A 27,515-nucleotide genomic window follows, 5' to 3' on the forward strand; every position below is an offset into this window, starting at 1 on the left:
GAGATGTCTGTGGTTCTATCACTGGAGGCTGTGAGGATCTGAGGTTGGCAACCGGGCTCCGAGGTTGGGGTGAGAAAGGCAGGGGATCAAGGGACTGGGGCGGAGTCTGTCCTCGGAGGCCAGCAGAATCAAGTTGGAGACCAATAGAATAGGGCAGGGGGTGGGCTATACTGAGAAGAACCAATCGAGCTGATAGAGGGGCGGAGCGTCATAACTACGTCAGACAGAGGCCGCCGCCGCGGGGCCTGGTTATCGCCCGTCCAGCGCAGCCCGGAGTCGCCCAGGCCTGAACTCCTACCCAGGTCCCCGGCCTGGCCTCAGCCGGCCTGACCCCGGCCCCGGGCCCACGAGGACATCGAAAGCCACTCCCTGGGGGTGGGGAGCGGAGCCGTGGGTCAGCTCTGCGCGCGCCCCGCGCTGGCCTGTCCGGCCCCGCCCCCGCCCCGGGCCATGGCCCAGCCCTTGTCCCGGCCCCTCGTCCTATCCTCATCCAGCCCTTGGCCCCCAGCCCCGCCCTCGCCCCGCTTCCCAAATCGGCCCCTGCCCTGGCCTGGGTCCCAGCGAATGCCCAGATCCGAGTCTCAACCCAGGCCCCCCCTTCAGTCCAAGTCCCAGTCCCTGTGGTTGGCCTGGCCTCCAACCCCTCCTTTGCCCTTGTTCCACCTCCTGTCACAAATCCCAGCCCAACCCCTGTCCCAACCCCATTCCCAGTGTTTGCTTAAACCCGGGGCGCAAATCCTGCCCTTGCCCCAGTCCCCATTACAGCCCCTCCTTCCATCCCATTCCCTGCCCTTGTTCAAGCCCCAGTGCCCAGCACAGCCCAATCCATTATCTCAGCCTTTGCCCTCATCTCTGTGTTTACCCAAGTCTCTCCCACTACCCACCCCTTTCTCTCATACCCTGCCACTCTCCCAGCCTCGACTCAGGTCTGGGCTCCAGCTGCCGCCAGCCTTATTGCTGCTGTTGCTGTTCTCTGTCCTTGGCCCAGGGGCTGGTGAGTGCAGAAGCAGGAAGATTGAGGCAGGGATGGGGTTCTGGCAGGGAGGGGTGGACTGGAGGGATTCAGGAGACGTGGGACCCGGGCAACTAGATCACTGGGGAAGAAGTAGGGAGAAATAGGGAGGAGAGAGGTCTTAAACAACTGAGAGAAACTGGGAGGGTAGGAAGAGAGGAAATTGTGGGCTTGAGGCTCAGCATGTGCCTAATAGTCCCCAGGTCAGAGACCTCAAGGTTTTCTTTCCTGGTAGCATCCTGACCCTGCTTTGACTCTTGCTTTTCCAAGAAGGAAAACTTGGAAGCTTCTTCTGCAAGGGAAGTTCGATGGGGGAGGCATGATCCTATATCACAGAGCCTCTCTCTAGTCCAGTGTGGGAATATCTAGCCTAAACTTTGTGATACTGGGCATGCATTAAAACAGGGTTAAGAAAACAGTTTTGAGAACAGCATGTAGCAAACAGATGGACATGGATTAGTTTTCTTCTTGTAATGAGTCTTATTCCAGATAAGTTTGATTTGCTTAGGAATAATTCCTGATACTTTTATTTTATTTATTTTAAAAGATTTTATTTATTTATTTGACACAGAGAGAGACAGATCACAAGTAGGTAGAGAGAGAAGGGGAAGCAGTCTCCCTGCTGAGCAGAGAGCCTGATGTAGGACTCCATCTCAGGATTCTGAGATCATGACCTGAGCTTAAGGCAGAGGCTTAACCCACTGAGCCACCCAAGCGCCCTCCTGATACTTTTAGAGCAGTCTTGAAATATAGAGGCCATTTTATAGATGGGGAAACAAGCTCAGTTATGGGGCAGTTTTCCCAAGGTCATACAGCTTGTAAATGGCAGTACTGGGGCTAGAAAAAGTTTCCTAATTCCTGTTTCATACTAGTTTTTTTTTTTTGTTGTTTTCACTGCAACATATGCCTGATAGGAAAATAGACCCAGTTGAGAGAGGACTGAAAGCACAACCTGTCCTGTCTTCTGTCTGCTCACACAGGTGCTTAATCCACAAACTCTTCCTCATTAGCCAATTGTCAGCCTAGGAGCACCATCCAGGGAGCAAGTAATTCGGAGAAGGGGAGGCCCAACTTCTTAATGGATGGAAAGTGGGAGCAGGAGGGGGTCCTGGCTGTAGGAGATAGGCCATAAAGTTGGCCCCATCTTAAGGAGATGACTGTAGTCTTCACGGCCTCACAGCCCCCAGTCCCCTCTGGCACTCTAGATTGGATGGAGATGTGCCTAAGGGAGTCTTTGGCAAAAAAATAACAGAGCAGCTGGGGTGGGAGTTGAGTTTCAGTGAGCTTTGGGGACCTAGTTCAGTGTATAAGCTTAAGGAGATCAGTACATGCCGAAGGTCATGCCCCTGCAAAAGTGTCCAAGCTCTATATGTGTGTTCACTGGCACCTGGGTACCTATGTGTTTGTGTACCTGAGGGGACTGGGGAAATGCTGGTCATGTGCAGTGTGTATGCATGCTTGTGGTTAGTATGTTAGTATGTTCTGTGGCATGCATATTAGGCCCTAAGTCCTCCAAATACCTATGTTATTGCGTGACGGGGAGAGTACGTGTTGTGGCCATACATATTCCTCTTCAGCTCTTCCTTCTCTTATAGACAGATCACGAAGTTTCACTTTCCGAAAAGTGCATTTCTTAGTTGGAGGCTGCCTCCCACAACATCTAGGAGTAATCCATGTGCCCCTAGCCTGACTCTTGTAAGGAAGGGGCTATAGAGGGGCTCAGTGTTGATGACTGCTGCTGGCAAATTAGGCACTCAGTAGAGGTAGTAGCCAAACCAGTTTTTCAGTTTAGGTGAGGGAGAATCTACTATTGAACCTAATTCTAGCTTCCATCCCTACCAGCATGGCTTCTTTGTTCGAGAGCCCATTGAGCAAGCATGGGCTGGCTAGGGGAGGACGGTGGCTGACAGCCACAGAACTGTAGGAAGCTCAAAGATGTGGATTAAAAGACGATTGTCCAGAAGTAGGTTCAGGTGCTTTGGGGAGAATTGTAATGAAGTTGGAAAAGAGCTCTGAAGAGGCTCTACTAAGGGCTGCCCTTCATGTTGTTAATAATCCCTGCCCTGTGGCTGTGTCCTGGCCTGAAGAGGTGCTCTGTGACCTGGTGGTGGTGACAGGTTTCACCTGAGGAGAGGCTGGCAGTGTCACAGGACCATCACAGCACATCAGAGCACATAGCATAGTGTTAGTAAATGCTTTTTGTTGGCTTCAGTCTCATTTCAGGAATGGAAGGTACCTCCTGGGTCTCCTGGTCTATCCTAATCCTTGGGTCTTTTCCTTGGGCTCAGTTGACTATAGTTGCGTAGCTCAGGTGTGCCTTGCCATCCCAGGAAGTGACCTTTTGTTTTACTTAGTGCTGTCACTAGCAGGACCAGCCTCTGCCTGTGTGTGTGTGTGTATGTGTGTGTGTGCGCGCACACGTGCGCATGTGTGTTTCAGATGGTGGTGGAGAATCACCATAGCTTCATGTGGAAGCATGGAACATCCAGGGTAGGTTTGTCTGAGCTTGACTAGGGCTTTACTCATGCTTCCTCTGGGACACAGCTCTGTAGGCCATTGTGAAATGCCAAACCAAAGCTTGGAGTGAATGGGGCTGTGGACACCTCCTCTAGCATTTGCCCTCAGAACTTCTAGGTTCCTCCCACCATGTCCATTTGCTGCTCACTCACTTTTCCCACCAGCCCATTCTGTGACCTCTGTAGCCCCTGGCCACTTTTTGGGTGGCTTAACCAGTTTCCCAGTTCTCCAGGCCTTGCCATGTTCCTTTGAATCACAGGGGTTTTTTTGTACTTGTACTTTTGTACTTTGTGCTTATCCATTGTTTCCCAAAAGTCATTAGCTGCTTTTCACCACCGGTTCTCTGAGGGTCTGCCCTGAGGGCCTGGCCAGTATTTCTTCCTAGCAATAGCGGTGGCCCATCCGATGACCCATCCCTAGTACCAGCTTTGGGGAGGAGAAGCTCTCCCCTAAACCCAGCAGAGGGTGCTCCAGAGCTCCACTTCCTTGTAAACAATAGTAGCCCGGCTATTCTGCTCTTGGCTTCCGGCCTCCCTGTTATCAGAGCTTATTTCGAAAGGGGCAGGTTTTCCTTGCTGACAGTTGAGACTGATCCAGTGGTCTGAACTGGACTGACTAGTCCTTGGCTTTGAAGCCATGGCTTTGAAGCTGAGCATAGGCCAGTCTAGGGCCAATATTTACATACTTTAGGGCAGCTCCCTGCAGGGTGACCTTGAAGTTCAATAGCACCTTCCTTTCCAGTGTTCCTTCCTTCAGCAACCTCCCTTTCCCAGATGCCTCTTTCTCTGTTATTTCAATACCTCATCTTGAGGTATAGCTCCCATTTCTAGAAGGGACTTTGTCAGACTAGGTATGCCCTGTGGGTATTTACTATTTGGCTGAAAACACCCCACCGCAGTTTCCCCTCTATCCCCTGCTCTGTCCTGAAAGCTGCTGGTGTTCCAGCCTTCTCATCAGTCCTGGGGGCACCCTTCTGTGCTTCTCTAGGGCTGATCTTAAGTTTCCAGAGCAGTCAGATTCTCCAGAACTTTGCCTGCCATCAGAGACACTCTTCTGTGCCTCTGAGTTACTGGGTGGTTTTCACTGTCAACAGTAGTCTGAGTGGCCATGCATTTGCCTGGAGAGCTGCTGACACCAGACTTTTTTTGCTCACCTTGGCTCTGCTGTGAACAACCATGATCAGGTACTTGTATTTTGACACTTCAGTTGGAGATGACCTGTCCCCCCAAGCCCAAGTGTGAATATTTCCAGGTGGTTTGAGATTCCACTGAGTCACTGACTGACTGCATCACTGGGCCTCCCTCGGGAAACGCCCTCTGGTTGCTCATTCTGAATCCTACAGGACCTGATGACTCCCCTCCTCTCCTGGGAGTTCTCATGGTGGCCTACAAGCTCCTGTTTTTGCCTCTGCCACCCAAGCAGGCCCCTTGCATCCTCACCACACTTTCCCCCCCTCGCCCCTCCTGCCCTGAGCCAGTATACAGACAGCTTTTGTGAAGCTTCTCAGGGTTTTTACTGCTCCTGGAACCACAGGGGAATAGAAAGGGGAAGAAAATAAACAAGGAAGTTACACAGTTCAGTGCTGACTCCCAAGCTCCACAGGTGGAGTTCTAGTCTGTTCAGTGGCCAAAGAACCCATGTGCCCCGCCATCTGCCCCCCCCCGCCCCAAACACATGCCATTCACACTTCTGTTTTGTTAAGCTTGCTAAGAAGAGAACAATGACTCTTCAGTGAGGGACGCTGTGGGGGTATATAAAGGGTCCTGGTTTAGGATGTAGTGAGATCTAGGTTTGAATCCTCAGTTTGATCTAGGTTTGAGCCTTAGTTTCCTCATCTGTAAAAACAGGTCATTTTCCCCCCAAGGTCATTATAAGGATTAAAGCAGATGATGACTAGGCTACCATGAGCCTCAGCTCCTGGCTCAGGGAAGAATATTTGTTGAGTTGGTGCTATTGGTGGGAGACTGGTGTTTCTGTTGCTTAATGAAAGTACCCTGTGTCCAACCCTGCTCTTTTCTCTCTTGCCTGCTCCCCAGGAGGCCTCTTCCTGACTGACTACTCCACCTGCTCACCCCGAAAGCTGAGTCCATTCCGCTCCTTTGCCAGCACCGAGCTCTTCCACTTCCATGTTCCCGAGGACACATTCCTGGCTGTTTGGAACCTCATCATCTTCAAGGAGCAGGGAGGAACCTTTGGGGACCACTGCCCAGACCAAAGTGTGACTGTGTGAGTGTCTGAGTTAACATTCCGATCCCCACCTCCAACCCTAGAGCACTTTCCAAACTAAAGTGTGACTGTATGGGTATCTAAACTGACCTCCTGGCCTTGTCCCCTCACCCTTGTCCAGACTGAAGTGTGACTGAGTAAGGGACAAGACCTCTGTCTCCTGACTACTGTTTGACTGTGTGAGAGCCTGAGCTGATGTTTTACTCTTTATGCCCTGACTCCTGACCTGGAACATGTTGCTGTATGTCTCAGTATAGGGAATTCACTTGTGTTATTGGCAATGAGTGACAGTTCTTTCTTTTCCCCATTTCCCGTCTCCCACCCCATTGCCTATTGTCTTCCTCTTCTCATTCTGGTCCCCCAGGTATTTCCGGTCCGGGGCACCCCCTGTCATCAATCCCCTGCGCACACACTTCCCAGGGGACACGGCTGTTCCTGGGGTTTTCTCCCTGACCCTCAGCTGGACACTGCCCAACCGCACCTCAGGCATCTTTAACGTCAGCAGCCCCTTACCTGGGGACTGGTTCTTGGCTGCCCACCTTCCCCAGGCCCATGGCCACATCTCTGTCAAGGTGGGTTGATGCTGCCCAGGGTAGGAGGGGGCCAAAGCTGCTTCTCCATATCTGCTGAATCCCCCTCACAGGCCACCTGGCATACCAGCCTTGTGCCAGGGTGGGCAACAGCATAAGGGTGGCTAGGGTGGCCCATGGCTAGAAGCCAGCAGTTTACCTGGTGGGCCAGAGGTCTTGATCTTTTGGAGGCAATTTGGGAGCCTTAGGAGGACATAGTGGGTGCAGCCTTAGGAGGACATAGTGGGTGCTGAAGGGAAAGTGCAGAGTCTGGAGTCAGTCACAGGCCCTGGCACTGTGGAGGAGTGTCCCTGTTAGAAGGTGTAAGGGTTATTCAAGGTGATCAGAAGCCAGCTAGGGACTGGTCATGTGCTGCTGCACAAACCCAGGACTGGTCTTGTTCTACATCTTGACTGGTAATAGCCCTGCAGACTCTCATAAGCTCCAGCCCAGTTATTGGTCCATCTGGGAGACAACATTCCTCTTCTATCATAATTTCAGCTCCCTACACCCTCTGGAAGGCCACAGAAGAACACTTGGGGACAGGGAAATCCTTTCCTGTTAAAAGGAGGCCTTGGGCAGCTGGTGTCTGTCCTGACTGTTGCTTCTCTTTTCTCCAAGTGTCAGCTCTGATTTCATACAATAGAGGTTTTTAAAGTGTGCAGTGTAGGTTCAAAGGTCAGGATGCTTCTCCATTCTGGTTTGGAGGGGAAAGAAATGCCACAAAGTTTTCCTGTCCCTCCCAGGAATGGGCTAGATTTCCTCCTTGTAGTGAGAGGATCTATAGGTTTATTACTCCTGTCCATTGGCAGGAAGGGAGGGTATGATAAGCTGGCCTTTGGCAGAGTGGAGTGGCTACGTGTGTGGGGCCAGTGGTAAGGGTGAAAGACTGAGCATAAGCAGAGCAAGGATTTAAAGAACAGGATGCTGAAGAACACAAACGCTAGTGGGACTTGGCCATTGATAATTGAAAAGGGCAGAAATTTCCAGTCAGGGGAAGATTTGACTCAGCTGTATCTCTCCAGGCTGAGTTCCTTGAGGACAGTGGCACTGTGACTACACCAAACTCACCTCTCCTCCTCCTGCTATAGCACAGTGTTCAGAGAAGGTGTTATGATGCTTTTGAATGAGCTGAGAATTATACAGGGACAGGTGCACTGGCACTGCTGTTGTCAGCGATGGGAACTGTGGCTGAGGTCGCATCTTAAGGCCTCAGTGATGGGCCTATTTTTGCTGAAAGGGCTGTCCCAGAGAATTTCTTGTCAAGGCCTGGGAGCCCTGTGGATGACAGCATGTCGGGAACTCACCTAGAAATGGCTCTGGTTTCTAGGTAGGTCTTGACTCTCACCAGACCTAAGGGTTATTCTAGTTCAAGAAATGCCTTAGGTCTTTGGCCAAATCCCAAAAAGCCCATTCCTGATTGTAACTTTGATCCTTGATTCTCTTTGTGAGAACTGACAGGAAATATCTTTCTGAAGCCCTGCTCTCGTTATTTAAAAACCCTTCTGGATGAGCAGGAGGAATTGGGCGCCTGGTTAAGAGAGGTCAGAACCAGCCTTGACATAACCATTTGCATCTAAATACAGCAAGTGGGGTCTGGAGACTTGGAACTGCAAGCTGGGGGGCTAGCGGGCAGAACTCCTGAGGTATGGTGATATTAGAGATAAGGTGGCACATTTATACCTTGCCCATGAATGACAGCAGACCTGGATATCATGAGAGATGTAGGTCTTTAGTTAAGGCATCTTCTAGAGACTTGGGGGTGAGGGGTGGGCAAGGATCATCCTTGTGTTTCCTCTAAGAATTTGATTATCTTTTGGAATCTTATATGGGCCTCTAAGGATTCTTAAGTTCTCTGGTGAATTCCCTAGACTCCAGCCTGTGAGTTAGTTGTCCAGAGCATTCCTCCAGGGCTCCGTCTTCTTGACTTGCTTTTTCCTTATATTGTTGTCCTGACTTACTGTAGGTCGTGGCCTCAGGTGGGGACTGAAGAGTCCCGACCATGAGAAGGCAGCACTGTTTCTAGGGCCCTCCCCATGTTTGGGGATGAGCTCAGACCTCTCTTTAGACATTAGTCCTTGGACACCTGCTTTGTCCCAGACCTTGGATTGCATGCAAGGGACACAGATAAATAAGATGTGTATTAATGAGATACAGGAGATGTTTTAAGAGCACAAAGGAGAAAAGGCTAACTCAGTTTGGTAGTATGGTAGAGGTGGTTTTAAGAAACAGGAAGTGAGGCCTGATGTTGAAAAAGCAAGAGAGGGCATTCCGGGTGGTGGGAGTTAGCATGGGCTAATGTGCAGAAGGGAGAACTAAAGTGGTTCGGTGTGGACTGGTTGTTGGACTGGGTAAGGGAGCTGGAGGAATGAGCAGAGGCCAGATCGTGAAGGACCTAGAAATTTGAACTTTATCCTGAGAGTGATCAGGACTTTTAAGAGGTTGTTAAAAGGAAGTAACTTTTCTGGTCCAGGCCATTCTCCTGAGCTCTGGTCTTACACTTCTGTGAGCTCCTGTGTCTGTGCCACTCATTACCGTATTCCTAGCACCTGGCACAGAGCCTGGCATACAGTGGGGGCATGGCCAATTTTTACTTTCTTTTGCTATCTTCTCAAATTCATAGTGTTCAAAACTGATCTCACTTCTTTCCTTTTCCCCCTTTTCCTGTCCACCTCTTCTGTCTTGACCCATGCCTTCCATTGCCTTGCCTTCCCTGTTTTGGAGCATGTGTTCATTCTGTGAAGCCCAGTCTGCACTGACGGACTGGCCTTTGGACTATAGGTAACATCTAGCACCACATGGCTCATTAGGGGAAAGTTTTCCAAATGTCTGGAGCAGTGTTCTCCTCAAATGCTTCCTTTTTCCAGCTCCAAGATTTGAAAGTAAGTGAAAGCAGGTAAAATAATGAAAACAAGGATAAGGAAAGCAAAGAAGCAGATAGTAGAGAAGAAAGGATTCGACTGAATCCATCAACCAGACCAAGTGTAACTCTGTATCTCAACTTGAAGAGATTAAAATCTGCTAACAGTGCTCATTCTGCTCTTTCTCCTCCTTCTAAATTATTATATTTGTGTCTCAAATAGGTAATATATGCACCTGGTACAACATTCGAAAGGTACAAAAGACATACAGTGAAAAGTAAGTCTTCCTCTTCCCTTCACTCCTTCCAGTCCCCACTTCCTCTCTCCAGAGTTAAGTAGTAACTAGCTGTTGACTAGTTCCTTCTATTACTCTTTCCTTCTTGAAGTACTTTCCCCTCGTGGCCTTTATGACATTATAGAACTGTGCTGATTTTCTCCTGCTCACCACTCCTTCTGTCTCCTTTCTTGGTGTCTCCTCTGCTTGGTGCATTTTGTGGGGCCCCAGTGCCTGGTCCCGAGGCAGTTCCTTCTTTATTTCTCCATTCTCTTGCTAGGTGTCTCCAGTTTTAAAGACCCACCTGTAAGTTTTATCTTCTAAGTGTATTCCATGAGTCCTAATTTCTTTGCATCTCAGACTTTATATTTAACTGCTTACTTGGTATCTCTGATTGGATGTCCAAGAAATGTCTCAGACTTGGCATATACAAATCAAAGCAGAACCCAAACAGAAAATCTCTTTGACTCCCATTTTTCTCCCAGCCCAAGCCTCTTCTCTCTGGTCTTCTCAGTCAATGGCACTGCCATTCACCATTTGCTTAAGCCCCAAATTTAGGTGGCATACTTGATTCTTCTTTTCCCTTTCTTTCTTTATAGCTAGTCTGTAAAGAAAAAGTCTTGTTGATTCTACTTCTAAAGTATGCTCTGATGCATCTGCTTCTCTCTTTTCATCCTGAGCATACCTTTCCTGAGCTTTCTCCTGGGCCACCGCAGTAGCCTCGCAGTCATCTCCCTGCTTGCACTCTTGCCCCCTGCAGTCTGACCAGCACTCTTGTGTGTTGATTGGTGCTGACTGACTGAGGGCCAGAGGCTGTGCTGGGTCCTGGGATATTCCTATAGGGAAGGGCAAGCATCTTTGGACATCTTAGTCTGTAAGCCCTATCCAGAGTCTGGCACTGGCCACCCTGCTGAGACCTTCCTCAGGAAACTCAGCCCAGCCATACTAGGGTTCAGTCAAAGGCCTTCCTCCCCAGCTTCTTTTAGACTTATTCCCACCCTGCTTCTCACTTTGGCCCTCCTGGTTTCTCAAGTGTCCTTGCTTTGGCCCTGTTCCTTACATGACTGCTGATGTTGGCTCAGTTTGGGCACTCTTACTTGGCTTATGCCTTGGCAGCTCCTGAAGACCTGGCTTCTGGTACCCTTCCTCTCGGCCTATCACAGGGTGAAGGCTGCCGCATCTCTGCACCTTCCCTGCTCTCCACTGATTGGATGCTTCCCTCTGCAATAAGGGAGGAGCTTTGATGTGCACATTATATAGTTTAAGGAAGTAGCACATTTTAACCATTAAGGTCATGTCCACTAATCCTTCAGTTAAGCCAACAGCAAGAAAGATGTGGAACAAAGTATTTCTTCCCCCTGGATTGTCCATCCAGCAAGGAAAGGGGTTACCCCTCCCCCTTGAGTTTGCTCACTGCAAGGTTATTCTGGCAGTGACTGCTCCCATAGGAAGTGGGGTTGATGAGATGATGTGTGGTAGTATTTCTGATCCTTAGGGTTTGACACCAAAGATGAAGGACATCTGCTGTGGGTATCAGAGATGGAGGTCTTTTTTTTTTTTTCTTTTTAAAGATTTTATTTATGTATTTGACAGCGAGAGAGGGAACATAAGCACGGGGAGTGGGAGAGAGAGAGGCAGGCTTCCCGCAAAGCACAGAGCCCAAGGTTGGACTCGATCTCTGGACTCTGGGATCATGACCTGAACTGAAGGCAAACACATAATGACTGAACCACCCAGGCACCCAAGATGGAGGTCTTTGAGCAACTTAGGTAGGTTGAGGAGCTCTCTGAAAGGACCCTCATATATATATATATATATATGTACATATATATATATTAAAGATTTTATTTACTTATTTGACAGACAGAGATCACAAGTAGGCAGAGAAACAGGCAGAGAGAGGGGAGGAAGCAGGCTCCCTGCTGAGCAGAGAGCCCAATGCGGGACTCGATCCCAGGACCCTGAGATCATGACCTGAGCCAAAGGCAGAGGCTTAACCCACTGAGCCCACGCAAGTGCCCTGAAAGGACCCTCTTTTTGTCACCCATTCTTTAACTCAACAGATTTTTTTTTTTAGCACCTAGTATTTGCCAGGTAGTGTGCTAGGCATTGGGAATGCAGTGATGCAAAAGGCATAGAAGAATCCCAGGCAGAGGGTAGTGAGGTCTTCTGGCCTGGCATCATCAAGGCCTCCTTCCAGCCTTGGGGAGCTTTGCTAGAAATTAGTACCTTGGCTGGCTTGTTCCACAGTATGGAACCCAGTGGGATGTCAGAGCCTGGAACTTTTGTCAGAATGAGGTTTAGAGGTTTGTCTCGGTCAGAATAACCACATAAGTTAACAGTGGCCTCCATTGGGCCAGCATAAGGCCATTTGCCCAGAAGAACAGCAGAGCCTCACCAGGAGCCCTGTCCTCCTCTGACCTGCTGGGGTCAGAGGACTTAGGTAGCTGCATATGCCACAGAGGACGGGCCATAAGGGACTGTGCCCTTGGAGGAGTGAGGAGGCTCTACGTGCTGGGGGGTGCGAACTGAGTCTACAAGGGTCAGGGATCTCACCCAGAAGAGCCGCTTAGATGTGGCTGTTGTGTCCAGTAATGGAAGAAACCCACCCTGATTCAGAAGGAGCAGTGGTACCTGTGGGTCCTCTGAGGCAGAGCAGTGGGAGGGGAGACAGAAAACATTCTCTGGCTTCATAAATATCAGAGCTGTGTTCATTCATTTATTCAGCAGACATTCGTCTATGAAGCATGCATTTTACATTAGGCTTCATGTCTGGGGGAGCAAAAATAAAATAAGACAAGGTTCCTGTTTGCAAATTGCTTACACTCTGGAGATGCCTAGGAGGTAGAGTGGCCCTTCCCTGGGGGTGTTAAAGCAGAGACTGGACCAGCACTTGGGAGGGTTGAGTAGGGAATAAAGGAAATGAGAGATTCAGATTAAGAAGACTGGGTGGGTTTGGACTAGAGGCCTCAGGGAGCTTCTAACCCCAGAAGAGAGCCAGTGTTCTGAGTTTTTGAGGGCTTGGAGGGGAAATGGAGTGTTTTGAAATTACCCCGAGGGGCTGTCTAAGAATGCCCAGGAGGAGGGGTTAGGGTGGAGGAGGTGCAGGCCTGATTGTCAGGATGGCGGTGCTTTGAGCCCCCAAGCCTCAGCCAATGCTGAGGATCATAGCAGATCCTACACACCTAGGAAAGACAGAGGTGGAGACCAGGCAGGAGGGACTCAGAGCTTAGAGGGACCTCAGTCCTAGTCCTGGGAGCTTTGTCCCCCACCCTTCAGCAGATTCTGTTTGTCTTGCTTTAGTAGCACCCTTGCGGTCTCTCCTCCCACCACTCCTGCTTTTGTCTCAGGGTCTCCAGGATGAGTGTCAGTACCTCCTTCAGCCACAGCTGATTATCCGGCGTTTGCTGGACGTTGCTGTGCTGGTGCCTGGCCGTCCCTCAGAGCAAACCCTCTCGGCCCACAATCGCTCAGCACTGTACAAGTAAGTCGAATACTCCCCTGAACCTGACCCTTTCCCTCTTCTTTCCCTGGCCTCAAAGAGGGAACAGTGTTCTCTTGGCTACTCAGCCTCTCTACCTGTTCCTACTGTTCCACTGGACAACCTGGGCTGCGGGGTCACCCAGAGCCCCCAGGGTGGGTTGGACCCCTGCTTCCCTCCCAGCAAGATGGGAGGAAGCAAAAAAATCTTCCTGTTCTCCTGTTTCCCCATCCCTCCGTGCTACCTTCTTCCTAAGCATTTTCCTCATTCTGGTGTCCCTTTCACTTTCTCACCTGTCCTTTCTTACCCCCAACCTCCCTTTTGCCCAGGGTCTTTGTGCCCAGCTTTACTTACAGGGTTTCAGCACAGCTGGTATGTGTGGGGAGCCGCGGGGCATTGGCCTGCCCCCTGACATTGCGCCTACGTCCCAAGGCCCCACCCCTGCACAACTCAAGCTCTTTGTCCTGTGGCGGTGCCTCGGTGTGCCAGCTGGAGTTGGCACTGCCCCCCTGGGGGCACTGGGTCTACGTGCGTGTGGAGATCCCATCCCGGGGTCCTGGCAGGACTGTCCGGTTCCAGCTGTGCGTGCGGTTGCAAGGTCAGAAGCCCCACATCTGCCTTGGCCACTCAGCCTGTGCCAACATTGGTGGCTGGGAAGAGGCAGCCATGGTGGTTGTGTTCATTGACCCTCTGTGATGTCCCTGTAATCTCCCCAACTCCCCAGGCTCCTTCACACTCCCTAAAGCCCTTCCACTTGGATCTTCGATTCACTGGAAGGCCTTTGGATATTTTTTTGCATTTGTCTGTGGCTAACTAAGGGACCTCATTACTCCCCTTGATTTAATCTCGTTCAGTTTCCTGGGGGTAGGTGGGGGCATCTAAAACCTCTGGGACACTGTCCTTGCCAGAGCCCATGCAAATCTGTGAGAGAGCCCATCATCTGTTTCTACAGTGTCTTCACTGTCCTTGGGGAGGGAGAGATGACCTTGACTCCCTCCACATGACATTCCATTGGCAGTGACCACTAGGAACCCCCCGGGGCCCTATCTTGTGACCCTGGATGCCCCATACTTCCAAGGGACATTTGATTCTAATTCTCATCCCTCCCCACCCTTTGCTAATTCCTATCTGGCTCAGATCTGGTTTGTGGGGCTGTAGGTCTTGTGAGGGCAGCAGTCCCCAGCACTGATTTCCTCTGCCCACAGAATGCCCACAGCCCAGCTTGTCCCGTGTCCTCGTCCCTGGAGCTGCCATGAACATGCCCCAGTCACTGGGCAACCAGCCACTGCCCCCAGAGCCGCCTTCTCTGAGGGCCTCTGCGGAGGGGCCTGGGGCCACATCCCCACCAGAGCACTGCTGGCCGGTGCGCCCGACGCTGCGCAATGAGCTGGACACCTTCTCCGTCCACTTCTACATCTTCTTCGGCCCCAGTGTGGCCCTGCCCCCTGAGCGCCCTGCAGTGTTTGCCCTGAGGCTGCTGCCCGTGTTGGACAGTGGAGGCGTCCTCAGCCTGGAGCTCCAGCTCAATGTGGTACTCTTGGTGGAAAGTGGGGTGGGGTGGTTTGCCCTGGAGGGGAACTTGAAGGAGAAGATGTAAAGGTTCTTACTACCTTCTCAAAGCATATCTGGGTTGCTCTGGGCCCACTTTACAATTAGGGACAATGTCTCTGTTCAAGACTGATCAACAGACATACAAATATTCCTGAGTGTTGATTCTACTACAGATAGGCTGGGTGAGCCAGGGCAACTCAGAGTGGGCTAAGTTATCGCAGTTTTATAGGCTAACCTTCTACTTCCCAAGGGCCTCTTTGGCAGGTGTTCACTTTTCTTGCATCTCCTGTGATGGGGAGTTCCCCACCACTTGAAGCCATGCAGTCCATATTTAGACAGCTCTGATTGCTAAAGGCTGTCTTGACATTCCATGAAAATCTGCCTCCATGGATTTCTACCCACCAATCTTTGTTTTGCCCCAGAAGCTATATCCAGTAAATCTGTCCTTGTCCTTTTTTTGTTTTAATTAGTAGACTTGATTTTTTCAGAGCAGTTTTAAGCTTACAGAAAAATTGGGCACAAAGTATGGGGAGTCCCCATATCCCCCCTCTTTCCCTGCATAGTTTCCCCTATTATTTTACATCTTCACTGTGGTACAGTTGTTACATTCCTATCCTGTTTAGCAATCCTTCAGATGCCCCTCATCTCCCCAAAGCCGAACAACCTCAGCATCTTAGACGTCTCCTCATCCTCTTCTGTCTCCTCTGGTCCTAGTGTCTCTGAGATAAGTGATCCAAGGGGCTTTGACCGGGGTGGCATGAGGTTTTGTGCAGCCTGAGGTCAAGTTGCCTTTTTGAGCTACCACATCACACTGGGGGATTACCTGGGGTTGTGGTGAATTAAGATCTCAGAGTCTTTTCCTTTTTTCTTTTTATTTTCTCAAACCAGCTGTATACATTTACTTTTTTATTATAAAAGTAATAGGATCACAAGTCAAAGCTTTGGAAAATTGAAGAAGACCTAAAACTGTGTGTCTTCTCAGTCCTTTTTCACATTAAGTTCTGTGTTTGTCTACTTGTCACTAAGGAACACAGTTTTGTGCCCTGAGATGGTTCACGTGAACTACTGCCAGTTTCCACCTCGTATTCTTGCAGTGAAACTTTTAACTTGAATGAAAGAATTTATGTCCATCTTTGAGCCACTGCCTAATCCTAGCTTGGGTTTTGGGTCTTACCTGCTTTGTGTAATTCACATGCTTGAAAAGCCAGCATTCTGTACCTCTTAGTTATTATTTTCAGCATTAAATAAGACCAAGCTTAGGGCAGAGCCCTGTGTCAGGCCATTAGTGACTGTCTTAGATTGGCATCGGTCCAATAATTTATATACTAGTCTCCAGCTCTGCGGGGAGGGGAACCATTTCCCTTTCAGCCAGCCTGAGACCTGGTCTATGGTTAGATGTGGCCTTTTGTAGAACATGGCTCAGAACTTTTTAGTCCTCCTGCTAGTAAGGACAGATCAGATTCTTAAACCCAAAGACATTCTTTATTTTCATACTTAAAATCTCTGTTACTCTTACTGCCTTTGGGCCATGACAGTGAGGTCTTGATTTGACCCTGAAACTATATAGCCTGTTTCAGAGACCAGTACAACCCATACTTGTTCTTCCTCAGTTATCTTGAGAGTAGAGGTGCCAAACCCCTGCAGCCCCTCACCCTGTCCTTCACTACATTCATCTGCTTATATTACACCCATCTGCCATGACACTTGCTGCACACCTCAAACAACCCATTATATTTATTCTGAAAGATATATTGGCTCATCTACTCTGATTTTTCCCTCTGAGTATTTTTATTTTTTCCCTTGGAATCAAGAACTAAACATTTGGATCGGAGAACTGCATACCTAGAGGACACCTCCCCACCCCCCACCCCCCGGCCTTGGCTTCCCACTAGTATGACTTTTATAGAATAATACTTTGGTATATTACCCTGGCTTGCACTGAGGGAAGTTAAAGCAAGTTGTATGAAATTCATACTTGTGGTTGAAGATAGGATGCATCACAGAACACGGTGCTTCTTTGATGAGAATTTTCCTGAGAACCACCCATTTGGATGCTGTGCTTCTCTTGAGACTCTAATTAAATTTTATCTTATGGACTTGTAAGATAAAATCTGGTAACTCATTATGTTTCCTTTTTTGCTTTGGTTGCTTGGAAGTCAGCATCAAATATATGGCTTACATCTAGGGACAGACTTTATTTTTTTTATCTTGATTTTTAAATTTCCCTCATGCATTTTTTTTATCTTATTATATGCATTTAATAAGCTACCTCAAATCCTTCCTGAATGAGGTGAGCTTATGGCATTCTGTTACTTTTATTCTTATAGACACTCCTTACATTTATTCTTATGGATATCTGGTTTCTTTAAACCCCAGACAGGTTGCTTCATCCCCCACCCCGCAACCACATTCTGTTATCGCTGTTCAGTACCTAGGATCATTTCACCCAGGGAAGAGTACATTTCTTTACACTCCTCCTGCCTTCAGACCCAAGTGAAGACGATTGAAAACCTTACAGTTTCCTTTGTTCACAACTAGTTTCTACATCTAGCAACAGCCCCCCTCCCACTCCTTCCAATAAGCTAGACGGGACTGAAACAGACCCGTGTTCTTGTTTGAACAGAGTTTAAACAATTCTGCTCAAAGACAACTGGGCCTTGCATTTGCATCAGTCTTCGAAAGATCTCTGCTGTGGAGAATCTGGTGTTCTCCAGTTTTTCTAAGAATGGGGATAAGAGAGGGAGAGAAGGAGAAAAGAGAGAGAAGGACAGAGAAAGAAAGGAAGAAAGAAAGGCGGGCAGGCCGGCTTTTGTGGTGGAGAGCACCTGCAGGAATGGGATGTCCAGTGAGCTCCTGGAAGGGTTTCTGGAGAGGGGTTAACAGGTGTAGGAGTCTGGGGGTGGTGGGGTGATGGTAGGGTCTGGAGGGTGTGACCGCCTTGTCTTCATACCTGTCCTCCCCAGAGCTCCCTGCGCCAGGAAAATGTGACGGTGTTTGGATGCCTGACTCACGAGGTGCCCTTGAGCCTAGGGGATGCAGCGGTGACGTGTTCTAAAGGTGGGGTGAGGAATGGGGAAAGCAGAAGAGTCTTTAACTCTGAAGCTGGCGACAGTGGGGAATGGTATGGAGGAAGGATGGGCTAGGGAAGGGGTCAGGTGGGTGAAGGTTCTTTAGGTCTTGACTCCATACGGACTCCTCTTCCCTCTCGCCGATACCCTCTTTTTTTCTACCTTCTCCCCTAAGAGTCCCTGGCTGGCTTTCTCCTCTCCGTCAGTGCCACTTCCAGAGTGGCCAGGCTGCGAATCCCCTTCCCACAGACTGGGACCTGGTTCCTGACCCTGCGCTCCCTGTGCGGGGTGGGGCCTCGGTGAGCTGGGCGGGGCCGGGTGGGGCCGGGCGGGGAAGGAGCGGCTTTGGACCCTGCTGACAGCCGGGTGTGCCCAGGTTCGTGCGGTGCCGGAACGCGACGGCGGAGGTGCGGCTACGCACTTTCCTCTCACCCTGCGTGGACGACTGCGGGCCCTACGGCCAGTGCAAGCTGTTGCGCACACATAACTACCTGTACGCGGCCTGCGAGTGCAAGGCCGGTGAGCGGGCTGGGCTGGCGAGGGAGCCGTGGGCGCGCGCTTCCTGGGTTGGGAGTTGGGGCTGGACGGGCGGCGGCACCTTGAATGGAGGATGGGTTTGGAGAGAATGGGAGGCCGGAGACCAACTTCCCTGGCAGTGTCGTAGGGTTGGCGAGAGGCCTCCAGCAGGAGTGCCGAACCTGTGGCTGCCTTGGGCCCTCTTCCACCTTCTACCTTGTGCCCTCCCCATTCGCAGGCTGGAGGGGCTGGGGCTGCACCGACAGCGCGGATGCGCTCACCTATGGATTCCAGCTGCTGTCCACGCTACTACTCTGCCTGAGCAACCTCATGTTTTTGCCACCTGTGGTCCTGGCCATTCGGAGCCGATACGTGCTGGAAGCTGCTGTCTACACCTTCACCATGTTCTTCTCCACGGTATGCGGCGCATCTGTGTCTTCACCGAGTCCTTATTCATGGTGGTGGGTGGGGGTCTGCATTTCCACCGTGTTTTCCACGGATTTGGGCATGTCTACACTTTCATTATATGAGGATGTCTCCCTTTTCACGGCATGGGTAGAATATGGTAATTTTTGTAAGGCACATCAGGATAAATGAACAGGGCTGTTTGTAACTTAAGATAACCAACAGCTGCTAGAAAGAGTGTGTGGTCTCCAGCTGTCTCATACACTGAGGGCCAGGGGGAGCTTTTCTGCAATATACTGGCTGTCCTGCAGTATGGAATGGTGTTTGCAGCTTCCCCTTTTCTCCTTGGTATGGTGACAAGAGATCTGCACTTTCTCCCGTGTCTCTGCAGAGTCTCCACTTTCATCTCCGGTGATGTGAGGGCCGGCTGTACTGTGCTCATGTTCTTCGTTGTACTGAGCATTTCTATATCTTTAGCTTGTTCTTTCTTATGGTATGAAAAGGTATCTCCCCATTCAGGCACCATGGCCCTCTTGATTTCTCATGGGAACTTTTGGAAGACAGGGAGGATCTCTATAACTGGGTAATTTATACAACATTCTGGCTCTTGGGATCCTAAAAAATTTTGTGGACTCAACTATATCCTGAGACAGCATGGGAAGTGGCAGCGTGATACCAAATTCCAGTGCAAAGAAACATATTTTGATGAAGTTTAATATAGTTTTAAATCCTTCGCCTCTCATTACAGAATGTTCACAGTCCCCCTCTGTGTTTTCCCATAATCAGAAAAGTTCATATTACTAGCAAGCTTCATAAATAGTAAATAAATCCATAAATAAGGAAAGGATAGAGGAGTGAGTTTGCTAACATGACTTAGCCCTCATGTAGACTCTCCCCCAGAGATGCTGCACCTAGGGATCTTTTCAGCTCCTCTCTGGACTCTTGGCATCTCGTGACATACAGTGCTTGCCTCTGAGCTCTGCAAAAATCTTAGATGGATTCAGACTTTCCTCATGTCTTGGCAACAAGAATATCACAAAAACCAATATGTGCTTCCCTTTTGTTCGGCATTAATAGATCAGACATATGTCCAAATTACAAAAATCCTACTTATCATTTAGCAGAAAGTGGAGGGGGAGGTGAATGTTCTGAAACTGAGGGTCCTCTGGGATGTACATGCACAGATGAGGAAGAGGAGGCTAGAACCATGCTGTGTAGAGAGACCTTTCCCTCTTAAGCTGGGTGAGAAGAGTACACTCTAATTTTGGTTGGCTGTCCCCCTTTTTAGACCTGCTCTGATAGTGCCTCATTCTATTTTTACAGTAGACACTGTTTCTCTGTCTCTCTCTCTCTCTCTCTCTCTCTCTTTTTTTTAACTGCCAGATGCCCTTTATACTGTTGCTCACCAAATCCTGTAGCATCAGCTGTTCCACCAGCCCACTCTAGGCTGCATGAGGCTCTAATAGGACTCACAATCAGTAACAGTACCTAAGTGTATCATGATCCTGGAACACTATCAGAATGTGTTCATTCTCCTGCACTTTGCCCAAGCATCCTGGGTGTTGGCTCTAGAGTGTTTAGTACCAGATGACTCCTTATATTCTGGATACAATGGCAAATCATCCTTGAAAGAAAAAGCCTTTTCCCCATTTGGAACACAAGGGGAGCCTACAATGGCTGACATCACATGCAGAGCTTCCATTTAACTAGGATAATAAGCAGAGTGCCCGGCTCGCTCAGTCAGTAGAGCATGAGACTCTTGATCTCAGGCTTATGAATTCAAGCCCCATGTTAGGTGTGGAGCTTACTTAAAAAAGAAAAAATAATAGGATAATAAGCAAAAAATCAAGGAAATGATGCCGGCTCTGTGGTGTCGCCTGTAGTCTTGCTCTAACTCCTCTTCTTTTTCCACATGGGCCAAATGTGATACTGGTCATTCAGTTTTCCTGGGCAGGTTCCCCATTGTTCCTTTCTCATTCTTTAGTTTGGACTTACTTCATTCCCCAGTAGTCTCCATTTAAAGACCCAGTGGTCAAATTGCAGGTAGAACTACCAGGGCGTGGATAACTGTTTTTTCCCCTGTCTTCAAAGCCTGGACAGTCTCTACTGGGGGTAGTGCATCGATTCCTATCAAGGGCATGGGAGCAGACAGTAGGTTTGTTCAAGAGTTTAGAGTGTAAATTGAAAATGCAAAATATATTACATAACATGTAAAATATGTTAAAAATAGGTCACAAATCCAGCACTTTGTTTTGTGTATAGCCAGACCAGTTCAGATAATGGAAACAGCAAAATAACATCTAGTGTGTCAGACACTGCAAACTGTCCTCACAATACCATTAGAGTAATAGATAGGCACTTATATTATCATCATCATCCCTTTTTGCAGGTGAGGGCAGTTTAATACTTTGTCTGAGGTGTAACATGAGTGGTAGAACCAGAATTCTCATGCAGCCGGACTCTAGATGCCTTACGTGTAATCACTGAGCTGTATTGTTTCCTGGCACCATGGCAGAGAGGACGCATTGGTAAATTTCTAACCTGACGTCAGTTTCTCAGAAGTCCTGGAATATGTAGAGAAACTTATGACCTCATTTAATAGTTCTCACATTCTTCTTTAAAAATAGTTCTCAAATTCTTAAAAGATAAGAAGAGCTGATCAAAAGCCCAAAAAATATAACCAAATGCAAGAAGTCATCAAGGGGAATACAGCAAACACTGCCGTTGTATGGCTCTAGCCCATACAATTCACGCCGTGGATTCTTCCCAGTGCCAGTTGGAGCCTCACAATCCGTTCCCACGAGCTGATGTTTGAAAGTCCCTGGGGTCCCTGGGGACTTTCTTCCTGATTGCTGATACCTGCCTTCTTCTTATCTCTTCTGTTCCTCACACCTCATAAGTAATTCTTAGTGGCCCTTGGCAAAATCCCACTTGACTGTTTCCAAGAGGAAATGGAGGCAGATAATAAGGAAATAGCCATAAATTCCATTATATCCTGAGTGCAGATATTCCAGTCCCTGCATGGATTGAATGTATTTGCATCTCCAGTTTTACACTCTGTAGTGCCTGGATACTCCATTTTGAAGCATCAGATGAACTATATAGTTATGTTATAAAAATATGAAATCTCACAGAAAACAATTTAGGTTAATTAAAAAAAATTTTACCTCATAAACTGTTCAAAGCTGAGGAAGGTGTCAAATTAGATTAGAATGATATTAACAGAAGCCAGTTTGTAATCTAAATTTCTTTTTTTAAACTTCCCAATCTTTCTTTGTTATTTCTGTCATTTCTTTTTATTTCTGTTGACAGAAGAAATACCAGTGTAAATATTAGCCCACAGTTTTCAGTGGATCAACAATATTGCAAGTTTCTTTCTTTGTTTCTGCATGGAGGAAAGTTTATTAGTGTAGGGAATGTTCTTTCATGAACATATGTGGCATAAAGTATAAGATGATGAGAGCTTACTGAGGACACACTGTGCGCCAAACATAGGAGACTATTCTAGACTTACAGAGTAGAGTCTCCCAGGTGACACCGTAACTAAGCCTTCAGTAGGTCATTCCAGTGTTTTGTTCAGGTGGTTGCTCCTAGGTGATGGGCAGTAGGTTTATACCAGTGAACTCTGTGGTGGTAAGTGATTTGCTTTGCTTTGTTTACTCTAAGTTGTATCTCCTGGTTAAAGATGGTAATGAGTGGGATGCCATGGCAATGGACAGTGGATTCTGCTCCATGAAAAATAAAGCAAGTGGAAGCAGTGCGGGTAGAAGGGTCAGATAGATACCCAGAATATATGATGACAAGATGCTGTCTTCAGGTTGAGAAGTTTCAGTGAAGTAAGCTGACACGGGTTATTGGTTGGTTTCCCTAGTGAATTGAGCACCACGAAGGAGTCAGTGATGGACTTTATCAATGGTGTTTTTAGACATTGAGCGGTGACCATAGCCAGATCAGGATTGGTGAAGGGTACATCATCTTGTTCACCTCACATAGCAATTTTAACTTACTCTATTCCTGTAGGTTTTCTACGACCTTAAAAATCTCTCTGACCTTTTAGAATGCTTGGAGAATAATCAGTCAGTACTAGTGCAATGATTTCTCCCGAAACCTCTCTACTCCAGAGACAATCTCTCCATTATCCCCTACTCTTTTTTCATTGCACAGAAATTTCTTAGGAGGACAATCAGCCTTCAGTTAGTTATTCCCTTATATGTGTCTTCAATATTAGGTGATTTAGCTTTGCTTTTCTCTGATACACATCTTCTCTTATCTGAAATTGAAGGATTGATTACCAGTCCCTCTTTGAGATATGTTTGGGCATTTCCTTTTATATACTTGAGAGTCAGGCAGATGGAGCAAGCTTGGTGAAGGACTGAAATGTAAAATTAGTGTTTTAAAATAAAATCCAAATCAGAAACTAGTATTAGGTAATTTAGTAGCTGTAGTACTTATAGCTGGTCTTAGAGATAGAGAATAATCAATATCCAATATCTACAATAGCAAAAGACCAAAATAATCCTTTTTCTTAGGAACTAAACTCCCAATTAATCAGCACGTACAAGAGAAAGAAAGAATTGCCTTCTCACTCTACTGTTGGCAGCTCTGCTCCTGGACTGGATTCTGCCAATTTTCACAATAGACTTGCTTCAGTTTCCCACCTGCTTTTTTCTAAGGGGGATGCTGTTTGATTAAGGTTGGGGTGTCATGCTTTATGATTTGAATTCAGGATAGAATGCTCCTTTTCCCTGAACTCACCTCCACCTTCTCATTCTCAGCAGTAATGCATCCAAACAGGAGGCCAGGTTCTCCCATTTCCATCCTTCCCCGAGGTTACAGAGGCCACTGCTGCCAGAAGAGAATGCTCTGTAATATTGCTCAGCTACTTCTTTCCTCAGCGGTGGGCCGTATCTCCCTGCCCTCCACCCACAGTCACGGATATGCCTCTGGAGGGCCAAGCTGCCAGTCTCACTGAGGTCTGTAAGTCCACCTCTCTTCTAGACTCAGAGCCCTTGTCACTTAGGGTTGCCTTTCCATAGAATGATGAAGAGATTGACCTGGGCTGAAAGTGGTACCTGAAGGGCCCCTTCTGTCAGAGATCAAGCCACTTCCATGGCCACCTTTGGGTGGTACAACCCGTAGCCTCCTTGCCCCAGTTTCAGTTCCGCCTGGTGAACTTCAGTCCAACCATGGCAACTCTAGCAGCTTGTTTCTACTATCAAGAGGTGCCCTCAGCAGCCATGGTTCTCTGAGGACTGGGGTTAACCTGCAGGGGACAGAGATCAAGCAGATTGCGTCAGTTTTTTGATCCTGTAAAATCTGCTGGAATGTCTTAAGGTCAACTCCAATGAGTAGATTTTCACCAAGTTTATATAGGCCAAAAACCTTTTCTCTCCCATTATAGCATTTTAATTTTCTTTTTTCATCACCACAACCATCAGTTTTTTGTGACATGGAGAAGGGGCAATATCAGGTGATAGGAGAGTGAGCATGCCACTGTGATGTTTATTCCTGGTCTGGAGCTGTTTGTCCTCATAGTTCTTATCCAGTGTCTTGTCTTTGGGTGAGCTCATAGGGATACATGTTCACACCAAAGATAATCTTAAAACCATACATGTTCTTAGTGTTTGGCATCAATGAAAAATCAGATAAATTCTACACAGAAGTTCAGAGAAGGTAACAGCAAATGTTCTAAGGTAAAAAGAACACAGATCATTTTTGGTTAGCCCCTTTTTACAAATAAGGGAACACAGGATGCCTGCAGCCATGATAGCATTATCCAGAGAGGCACAGGGGTTGGGACCACAGACCAAGGGGGGGCTAACTGCAGACCTTGGTTTCTTAATTGGGGTGCCCAGTATAGTCTGATCTAATCACACCTGTGTCCCCTGTGCCCCCTTCATAACTCCTCTTTACCATCTTTCCCACAGTAGAGGCTAGGCGGACGCTGTCCCTTCCCTGTATTCTTCTCCATGGTGTAAAGTGTTGTGCTCTTCTCCATGGTCCAGGGTCTGCCTTTTCTCTTCCTTTCCCCCCCATCCCTCCACCCATGACTTTGGGTGGGAGGGGATGAAGAGGGCCAGTTAGCGTAAGGCCTAAGGATGAATCTTAACTCCGAGTCTGAGCTATCAGGGGAAACTGGGATATGCAGGGGAGGCTTAGGGTCTAGGGTAGCCAAGAGACCAGTGTCTAGCCCCATAGCTTGGGCCAGTGATGCGTATTATAGGTGGGACCCATGGTGAGCATGAGAAGAAGGGAAGGATGGGCCTTAGACTGACATACCTGGAATCCCCACCGGCCTGCACTCTCCATAGACCATTCCAGAATTGGGAAAATTAGGAAGGTAAGGACAGGGTCAGGGCTGGCGTATACATAGCGGCTTGCGAGGCAGACCAGGCTTCCCTACCACATTTTTCTCAGGAGCAGGGAGTCAGGCATTTCCCAGTTCTGCTCAGTCTGTGACCTCTGACCTCTGCTTTTCTGACAGCAGCACACCATCCTCGTGACTTCTTTCTCCTGCTTCATGGACCTCAACCGTTGCCCCAGGTTCTCTCACTGCCTGTCATTTCTTCCTCCAGTTTTACCATGCCTGTGACCAGCCAGGCATTGTGGTTTTCTGCATCATGGACTACGATGTGCTGCAGTTCTGTGATTTCCTGGGCTCCTTAATGTCCGTGTGGGTCACTGTCATTGCCATGGCGCGTTTACAGCCTGTGGTCAAGCAGGTCAGTCCAGAGTGGGCCCTGGGGGACAACCGTAGGCAAAGTCCACTTGAAACTCACTCCCAACCTCTCCCTGGGGGCATTGCCAAGTGCCTCCCGCCATCCCGGCCCAGCCCCTGGAGTCCTCTCTCTCCAGGTGCTGTATTTGCTGGGAGCTATGCTGCTGTCTATGGCTCTACAGCTTGACCGGCATGGACTCTGGAACCTGCTTGGACCCAGTCTCTTCGCCCTGGGGATCTTGGCCACAGCCTGGGTAAGGTTGGGAGGACTTGGGGAGGGGGGCGTCCCAGCAGGACTTGGGTGCAGAGCCCTAAGGATCTGGTCCCCAATTTAAGGTGGGCTTGGATCCTGTCATCATCACTGTGCTGTTCATGGTGCCCACTCCAGACTTCGCAGGTGCCTTCGGGTCATGACGAGGGCTCCGGGAAGCCTGGGAATGACCAGTTCTGGCTTGGGTTCCAAGGCCTTGTATTCCTGAGTCCCACTTCTCTGCTTCCCCCAGACAGTACGCAGCGTCCGCCGCCGCCACTGCTACCCACCCACATGGCGCCGTTGGCTTTTCTACCTGTGTCCAGGCAGCCTGATTGCAGGCAGTGCTGTCCTACTCTATGCTTTTGTGGAGACCCGAGACAACTACTTCTACATTCACAGCATTTGGCATATGCTCATCGCTGGCAGCGTGGGCTTCTTGCTGCCCCCACGTGCCAAGACTGACCACCGGGTCCCATCTGGAGCTCGGGCCCGGGGCTGCGGTTACCAGCTGTGCATCAATGAGCAGGAGGAGCTGGGCCTTGTGGGTCCGGGTGGGGCCACTGTCAGCAGCATCTGTTCCAGCTGAGTGGGGCTTTGGGCCTGGCCTTTGGGGAACATGAACCCTTCCTAGGGGCAGAGAGCCCTTCCTGGGAGTGTGGAACCCTCCCTGGATAAGAGACAGGTTGTATTTCTCGAGGACATAGAATCTTTCTTAAGGACATGGAGCTCTTCTAGGGACCTGGTGAACTTCCTAAAGGCCTGGAGTCTTCCTGCATCCATGGAGTCCTTCTTAAGGATGGAGCCTGTGCAGGCCCCTAGAGCCCCTCCGGACCAAGGAGTCCCTCCTAGGGGTGTGGAGTCCTTCCCAGGGACGTGGAGCCCTCCTAAGGATATGGATTCCTTCCCAGGGAGACAAAGCCCTCTCAGGATCTGGCATCATTCCAGAGGAAATGGAGTCCATCTTGGGGACACTGAGTCTCCAGATCTTCCCAGCAGCTCAGCAACTCTGGTCTCAGGCTTCCTTCCCAAGGCAGCGTCTGGGCCATACCGTGCCATGCCGTGCTGTGCTGTGCCGGGAGGGGGATTGCAGGGCAAGTGGGGCTGGGGCTGGGGGCACTGGTATCCTGAGTTGATGCAGGTGGAGTCTGGTGTGTCTCCAATGAAGTATTTGCTGGTTCTGTGCCGCCTTTTTTCCTTGGGCCAAGGGTGTGGGGAGGAGAGGGAAAGAGAGGGTCCAAAAAAATGAGCAGGGTTGGTGGGAGCCCAGCTGGAATGAGCTGGTGGAGCTTCTGCCGGAGTCTTTTGCTCCATCATGGCAGGCTGCAGCCGCTGGGAGTAGGGGTGTGTGTGTGTGTGTGCGCGCGCGCACGCGCGTGCTAGGGTGATTTAAATTAGTGAGACAGACCTCCCTTGTGGTGCCCACGCCCAACAGGAAAGGAAGCTGAGGTCTCAGGAAATTGGACTAGCAGGTACAAATCACAAATGTGCGAGAAATATCACAGGAACATAACTTCTATTTTGAGCCCCCATTTTGCCCGAGTGTCATCTTTTTTGCCTGAGAGATATCCTTTGTCAATTTGGGAGTTCCTCTTTTTCTATAAGGGTCACAGCTGAGTCTTGAGGATCTTAAATAATGGGAAGATGTTGGGAGGTTGTTTTCTGGTCACTGGGGTCCACACTGGACCCATCCCCTGTGAGTTCCATCATTCCACCTGGTCCCCAGTTAGCAGTGTAGGCAGGCCATCCCAGAGCGCTGTCTTGTTCCCATCTGCATAACCATTTTCAGTGCTGAGGCCCTCCCTGACTTCCGTGCCACCCACAAAGACCTGTGAGGCCTGGAGAGCCCAGACACACCTTGAAGCCATTTCTACTTTGGGGGCCTGCTCTGGGTTTTACCTGACCAACAAGGCAGAGTTCCACCATCTTTCAGATCCTACAAATCTGTCCGGATATTTGGCCCAAGGAGTGTGGCTCAGGGCCTCTTCATTTTGGGACCCTTCTTTGCCAGTGCTCTTACTGCCTCCCCTTCTCTCTCTTCCTTCTCCCTAGCTTAGAGCATTAATC

At 49.0% G+C, this 27,515-nt stretch overlaps 1 protein-coding gene across 2 annotated transcripts; it reads left to right on the forward strand.

Annotated features, from left to right (window-relative positions):
- Positions 1 to 34: 34 nt before the first annotated feature.
- On the forward strand, positions 35 to 26,629 carry TMEM8B (transmembrane protein 8B). Of its 2 annotated transcripts, none has more exons than XM_032860554.1 (13): positions 35 to 994; positions 5,566 to 5,755; positions 6,120 to 6,327; positions 12,810 to 12,943; positions 13,270 to 13,538; positions 14,146 to 14,471; positions 17,455 to 17,548; positions 17,735 to 17,858; positions 17,936 to 18,078; positions 18,314 to 18,492; positions 25,056 to 25,202; positions 25,336 to 25,452; positions 25,706 to 25,899. In XM_032860554.1, the coding sequence occupies exons 1-13, from the start codon at positions 451 to 453 to the stop codon at positions 25,781 to 25,783; spliced, it is 2,553 nt and encodes an 850-aa protein (XP_032716445.1). In that variant the 5' UTR covers positions 35 to 450; the 3' UTR covers positions 25,784 to 25,899. The 2 variants fall into 2 exon arrangements, with proteins under 2 accessions (XP_032716445.1, XP_032716443.1); XM_032860552.1 differs by having other exon boundaries at positions 268 to 994; positions 25,702 to 26,629.
- Positions 26,630 to 27,515: the final 886 nt, after the last annotated feature.

The sequence above is a fragment of the Lontra canadensis genome, unplaced genomic scaffold, assembly GCF_010015895.1.
Source record: "Lontra canadensis isolate GAN:19392208 unplaced genomic scaffold, GSC_riverotter_1.0 scaffold19, whole genome shotgun sequence".
NCBI classification, from domain to species: domain Eukaryota; kingdom Metazoa; phylum Chordata; class Mammalia; order Carnivora; family Mustelidae; genus Lontra; species Lontra canadensis.

What these genes read in the sequence shown, in the direction of transcription:
- TMEM8B (XM_032860552.1), top strand. Translation starts at nt 451, where the DNA reads ATGGCCCAGCCCTTGTCCCGGCCCCTCGTCCTATCCTCATCCAGCCCT. An exon ending in GGCCTGCGAGTGCAAGGCCG is followed by an intron (nt 18,079 to 18,313) that starts GTGAGCGGGCTG and finishes CCCCATTCGCAG; the next exon opens with GCTGGAGGGGCTGGGGCTGC. An exon ending in GGATCTTGGCCACAGCCTGG is followed by an intron (nt 25,453 to 25,701) that starts GTAAGGTTGGGA and finishes TGCTTCCCCCAG; the next exon opens with ACAGTACGCAGCGTCCGCCG.